General features: G+C 40.4%; 1 protein-coding gene across 1 annotated transcript in view; it reads right to left on the minus strand.

Moving 5' to 3' along the window:
* Positions 1-5511, minus strand: part of yjefn3 (YjeF N-terminal domain containing 3) — a 62422-nt gene extending 56911 nt beyond the window's left edge. The window contains exons 1-2 of the mRNA XM_034216186.1: positions 5375-5511; positions 3517-3602 (exon numbers count right to left, since the gene is read on the minus strand). Of these exons, the coding sequence (XP_034072077.1) occupies positions 3517-3602; positions 5375-5404 (116 nt within the window). The 5' untranslated portion in view covers positions 5405-5511. The remainder of the gene's footprint in view (positions 1-3516; positions 3603-5374) is intronic.
* Between the last annotated feature and the right edge of the window lie 1004 nt (positions 5512-6515).

Consider the following 6515-nt stretch of genomic DNA (forward strand, 5'->3'; position numbering starts at 1 on the left):
GGGTGTCATATATTTTTTGGCAATAACCATGGCAAATATCATCATCATTTTATAATTGATTATGAACAGCAGGTTGGTTTAAAAGTGAATAAATGAGGCGCATGGAGGACCTATAAGTGCATACATGTTTGCACATGCCTGCACACCTAGACATAGAACCTGATGGTAATAGAAGCTGTATAATTAGTAGGGATGCACCGAATATTCGGCCACCGAAAATTATCGGCCGAAAATGGTTAAAAAGGCCCTTTCGGCTGTCAGAACAGGCTTACGTTGGTAACCTAACGTGTTGTTGTGATGACGTAATAAAGATGCGGCGACCATGCTCGCGGCTGGCTCACAGGGGGGGGGGGGGGGGACATTGACCTTTGTCATCGAGATTGCCCTGAGCCTTTAACAAATCGTATTAAATAATCTGATGACAGACTGTAAACAGAATAGCTGAAATGTTAACAAACTAAATAACTCAGTTACCTCTAATCATTAACACATGTTTGTATAATGTGGTTAACTCCGTGTGTTGCTGCTAGCATACATAACACCTGACGTGGAAACGTTACTCGTGGATGGGGCTACAGAGCTGCTAGAAAGACGGTCGAACCCGGTACATTCCTCCGTCTGCATGCGGTGCACTTTTGCTAAATGTTTAGACAAATTGCTCGTGCTTACATGCTAAACTCTTATTGCACTTATGGTAACAAGTATTCTCCACATCGAGACGGGTAAAGTTTAACCACACCTCGGAGCGCGTTCTCTCCGCCATCTCCGCAGTGTGCTCCGCTGCATGTAGCAGCTGCGTGTGTGTAAACTGCCCCGCCCCCATCGCACACAGACGGGGGAGAGATCTCGTCTGATCGAAAATACATCATAGACGCATTTGTTGTCTTTGCATATTAGAAACGAGTTGGCGACACTAAGACTGCGATATAATGTTTTTTAGCAATAATACATGACATATATAAATGTACTGTATGCATTCAAAAGTGCTGAATAAATGTTTTATGGACCCATAATAGTGATTATTATTTAAGTTAAGTTTTGCCATAATCATGTCTATTTCCATAATCAGGTAGCTGAACAACATTGGTAAAAAATGTATACATTATATATATTTCTATTAATCATTTTCGGCCTTTCAGCATTCGGTTTTCGGTCAACTGTTTCCTATTTTCGGTATCGGTTTCGGCCAAGAATTTCCCATTCGGTGCACCCCTAATAATTAGATTCCATTAGAGGGGGTTTTAATTGACTGTCTTAATTGACTGCCAGCATGCAAAAATCAAGCTGGAGAGATCTGAGAGATTTGAAAACTGAGACAGAGCCTCTTGGGTAATAGTTAATCAGCCTCAGCTCCTCAGACGTAAACACTTGGAGGAGAGTGCAAAGAGCATAATTACATACATTATAGAGGGGGTAAAAATAAGCTCCAAGAATAGATGTAATGTGTAGGTGCATGCATTGATTAAGGTGGCTATATTGTGCAATCATACTTTGAAATGCACTGAGGAAAGAATGACTGCTGAGTGACAAAACATTCATAATAGATTGACCAAAGACAAAAACAGCAAGGCCACTCATCACTCAGGCTTTCACACTCCAATCTTTTACATGTCATTTGTTAGACGCTTGTCATAATAAGATAATTCAACAACTTTTTTTGTATTTAAAGGTTGTTACAATGTCTTTCGCAGCTTGGGTGTTAAGTGAATGTGTGTGCTTCTAGTGTGTCTTTACATGGCTTTATACCCCAAGTGCTGCACAGAAATAAACACAGATTAAAGATGGACAAAATAAGTGAAAAAGTCATTGATTCAGCATCTCACTTCAACATTATTATAAATCTAAAAAAAGTAACAAATGCTGCAGGGCCAGAACTTTATTCCAGGCATTGTTCTCTTGTCAAAATCTGGCAAGTACATTGCATTAATAATACAACAAAATTGCTGATGTTGCCTTCAGTCTAGACTAGAGCATATCCATACAGACCCTGTTGTCAATGGCTGACACAAAAGACCCATTGGCTTTGTTTGTTTTTTCAGGTGAACCTTTTTATAATGCTTTTTTTTAGGGAGGATGGCCTAGTCATTACATTACATGTCATTTGTTAGTCGCTTTTATCCAAAGCGACTTACATACATTCAGTACTGTGGACAATCCCCAAAAGAGCAATTTCGGGTGAGGTGTCTTGCCCAGGGACACAACGACATGCTGACTGCAGTGGGACTCGAACTTGCTACCCTCTGATTCAAAGTCCAGCACACTGAGCCACAGCCTAGTCTTTCATTAAATGCATTTCTTGTGTGACAAGTTGGATCATGATGACAAAGGGCTGTGTACTAATTGTGCATTTTACATTCACAGACTGATATTTGAATTTTTAAGTGGATCCAAATTGATAAATCAATATATGCATGTGCAGTTTGTGCGTGAGTATGTGTGTTATTAATGGCTAACACAAAAGACCCATTGGCTTTGTTTGTTTTTTCAGGTGAACCTTTTTATAATGCTTTTTCTTAGGAAGGATGGCCTAGTCATTACATTACATGTAATTTGTCATTAAATGCATTTCTTGTGTGACAAGTTGGATCATGATGACAAAGGGCTGTGTACTAATTGTGCATTTTACGTTCACAGACTGATATTTGAATTTTTAAGTGGATCCAAATTGATAAATCAATATGCATGTGCAATTTGTGCGTGAGTATGTGTGTATGTATGTAAAAGGTGGGTTAACAACCTGCATATTACTATACAAATGTCAGGAAATACCAGCACATAGATGCCAAGCACATTAGAAGTAGCGCTTTGTTCCTGAAATTCTCCTCCTCTCCGTCACTCTGAGAGTAAAAGTGGTGCTACAGAGGCAGCCAGGGGCGAACCACAATAACCTTGATTGCATAACTGATTACACCTCTCATCCATTAAAACAATTCTGAATCATAAAATGAGTGGCATAGCTGGTAATATGTATGATAATGCCACATCGAACATAACCTCCCTAATTCAATAACAGCTTATATTTATAATTGAATGTGAGGCTTCAGTGGAATGGAAAAGAGCAATGAAGGAAATTCAACACTCCCTAAGCAGAGCAGGAGTTTCTCAGTGCGTACCAAGGTATTCCTGCTGGCACCACCACCAGCAGCAGCATCATTATCATTATCATCATCACTGGTATTGATGTGGCATTTGCAAAGCAGGTTAACTTAAATAATTGATATCTCTTATTACTTCCTCTACTCTGTTTTCCTTTTAAAGGCTTTCTCTGATTCAAACAGACTGCCATATGAATACACACTAAGTCTCATGTAAAGACTTTTCTCCTGGGTCTCACAAGGGGATTTATCCTCTGTAATTCTGCACGCCACTCTCCATCTGGCATTGTTTTCACACACTGTGCATTGATTTAAGAGCCATCCTGTGAATTGGTGTGAGTGTGAAATAAACCGAATTGAAGAGCAGACAGAGAAGAAGAAAAAGAGCAAAACATCATGAGAGAAAATAACAGGTGCCTACCTGAGGTAACGCAGTGCTATGGTTCCAGACCCTGCCTCAGCTGAGCTTTGGTTCATCTTGTCCATCTGATTTCTCCCAGTACGACTCTGCAGATATGAGAAAGGATGAGCTATGCCGATCCAAACAGAACACTTCCGTCCCTTCTCTCTGACTCTAAATCAATCAGCACACTGTCTCCCTCTCAGCCCGGGGAATAGACTGAGAATGTAAATGGGCTTCCTCGCTCTGTATCTCTCTGTGATTGGCTCAGAAGCTGGAAGGTAATTACTGGCTGATACTCGCACTCTGAATATTGCCTCTATATATCTGCCTCTCCTATCGTGCTTTCCTCACTCTGGCCCCGGCTCATTCTCTAATAAAACCAGCCGGCTCTCTGTGTATCAGCTGTGCTCACTGGGATCCAATTAAGAATCAGAAGGCACGGTGCTCGCCGGCTGATTGGCTCAGGCTGCCTCGATCATAGCTGTTCAGTCATCCAGAGTGCAACCTACCCCCCTCCCATCCCTCAAATTCACACAAACACACACATGTACTCCTCGGAAAAATGATCCCTTGATGTAGAATCTCGAGCATGCATCATAGTGGGGAAATACCTTTCATATGGTGTTGGGAGCTAAATGAGGTCCAATAGTAAAACTGAGATGGTAACACTAAAGAATGTGAGTGGGTACACAGAAGCACTTTGTTGCTACAGCACAAATGATGGGTGATAAACAGAATAACAATGACCTGAAAAGGACTTTGAAGCATGCAGATGGATCAAATGGATTTATGGCAGCTGATGAAAACATGGAAGGAGATAAATAATATCATTAAAACGTAAATGCACGGTACAACAAACATGCAAATGGAAGGATTTGTACAGTAGTATCACGGGGACAACTGTGGCTGCCAAGGAATGAAGCTCATAAGTGGGTCGCTGTGAAAAACAATAGCTCACTTTCTTCTCCTTTTCTCTCCCTCCCTCCAGACTTAACGGCCTTTCCTTAAAGCTCAACTGACAGAGTTAAGTCTGTGGTCTTGTATAACAGTTAAGCGTGCAAGTCTTTGTTTTCATGCCACATTACACAAATGTACCTCTTAGGAAGATTACATTCATGCAAGGACAATTGAAGACAAAAGGCTGAATTAAAAGTTGGAGTACTTGGCCATCTAGGGGTAATACATTGTTATTGCAGTTTAAAGCGAGAGCCAAAAAAGGGCTGCAGAACGTGTTAAACATTTTGACAGATAAAAGCAATATACAGAATTTTGTTTCTATATTCAACTTTATAATGAAATCCAGGCTTGACATAAATGTTAAATCCACTACATCTACAATATGTTCCCTTGCCTTACTTAGGTTCCCATTTGAAATATTAACAGTTTCTGTAATTGTTTCTCCTGTTCATACTTCCTGTTAGGAGATCTCTCCGAAAAGCAAATCAATTCATACTAAATCACAGGTTATTATTTTTGGAAATGTGCATATGGTTGAGTAAAGGGGAGTATTATTTTAAGGGTGTCCTATCATGCAAAATGCACTTTTTTATGTATTTTATACATACATATGTGTCCCCGGTGTGCCAGGGAACTCACAAAGTGTCAGAAAACAAAACCCTCTCTCTTTTCCTCCGTACCCACATCTAAAAACGGGGGTACAACGGAGCTGCTCCAGATTTGCGTGCGATATGACGTAATATTGTAAATGTGGACCCCCGGCCCTATCACAAACATTGTTTTCAGAAACAATGCGCAACATGTTTTGGACGTAATATGGTCTTTGTTTACATTAGCAAGCATCGCTAACACTCAGAGCTAACCTGTACTGGAGATAGTATATGTGTAAAAAAGCAGGGAATAAAAAAAAGGAACTCACCTTGTAGTAAACCCGCAAGAGAATAAGCATTTGAGCTCCATACTGTTTCAGAAATAATCCTTGAAGTGGTTTGGAACATGATATGGCTATTAATCACAGGAGCATTTAGCTGCATCTGAGCAGAGCAGACAGCCTTCTCTCACAGAACTCACATGTGCCTGGTGCTCAAAAGGGGGCGGGGCCAGCAGAGAATCAGCCAAACAGGCCTGAAATAGAGGGATATGAGGGATGTGTAAAATCAAATGCATGATCTGTTAGGTGTTTTGAGCAAAACACATCTTAGATATGTTTTTTATATACCTAAAAATAGCATAATATGAGATCTTTAAAGAGGCCCATTAGGATTTTTGAGGTTTTCCCTTTCCTGTAGCGCAGTGCCATCGAGACGAATCCCGATGGGCCGGTACCGAAGTGGGCCTGTCGGACAATTCCCCAGCAAAACCCCCCTACCGTTGACAATTTACTAGCGGTACAGAAGGAGGCCGGTCGGATAACTCACTAGCACCACCTCCCCCCCCCCCCAGCTTTTTGGACATTAAAGCATGTAAACATTTCACAGAGGCACAACATACAAATATGATCTTGGAAATTAGCATTACAGGGCCCCTTTAATATACACTTGTAAACATAGAATTTAACACAAATGTTAAAGGCTCAGTGTTTTGAATCCCAAACCTGCTGATGTTTTGATGAAGATTTGTGTTCCTTCATTAAAGCCCTTTTGAGGAAAACATGAAACATTCACAATGTTTTGAGAGCTTGCTACTCACTCACATAGCTGTCAGAACAACAGTGGATCAGTAGGTGCGTAAAGTTGTTGTTTGTCTGTTCTCCTTTTTTGCTCCACACACTGGTGATGTAACTGCTAGAAATGAAAGCACTTTATATGTACACTGCCTCGTGCAGATGCTTGTGCGCAGCAGGAAGATTCAACCAAATAAAAAAAAGATGAGTGTAATGAAATCAACTATAAATGCCATGCAATGATTATTATCACTGTGAAAGTCTCAATACATCCAGGAAGAAACTCAAGATTATTATTACTATGTTTTTGCCTGGGAATGCAAATGACATTTCTCAATAACTTAATTTTCTGGCGATCAACTATTGTTGTGCTCAAAAATTGTGAATGAACAGGCAA

This window comes from Gymnodraco acuticeps, unplaced genomic scaffold (genome assembly GCF_902827175.1).
Source record: "Gymnodraco acuticeps unplaced genomic scaffold, fGymAcu1.1, whole genome shotgun sequence".
NCBI lineage: Eukaryota > Metazoa > Chordata > Actinopteri > Perciformes > Bathydraconidae > Gymnodraco > Gymnodraco acuticeps.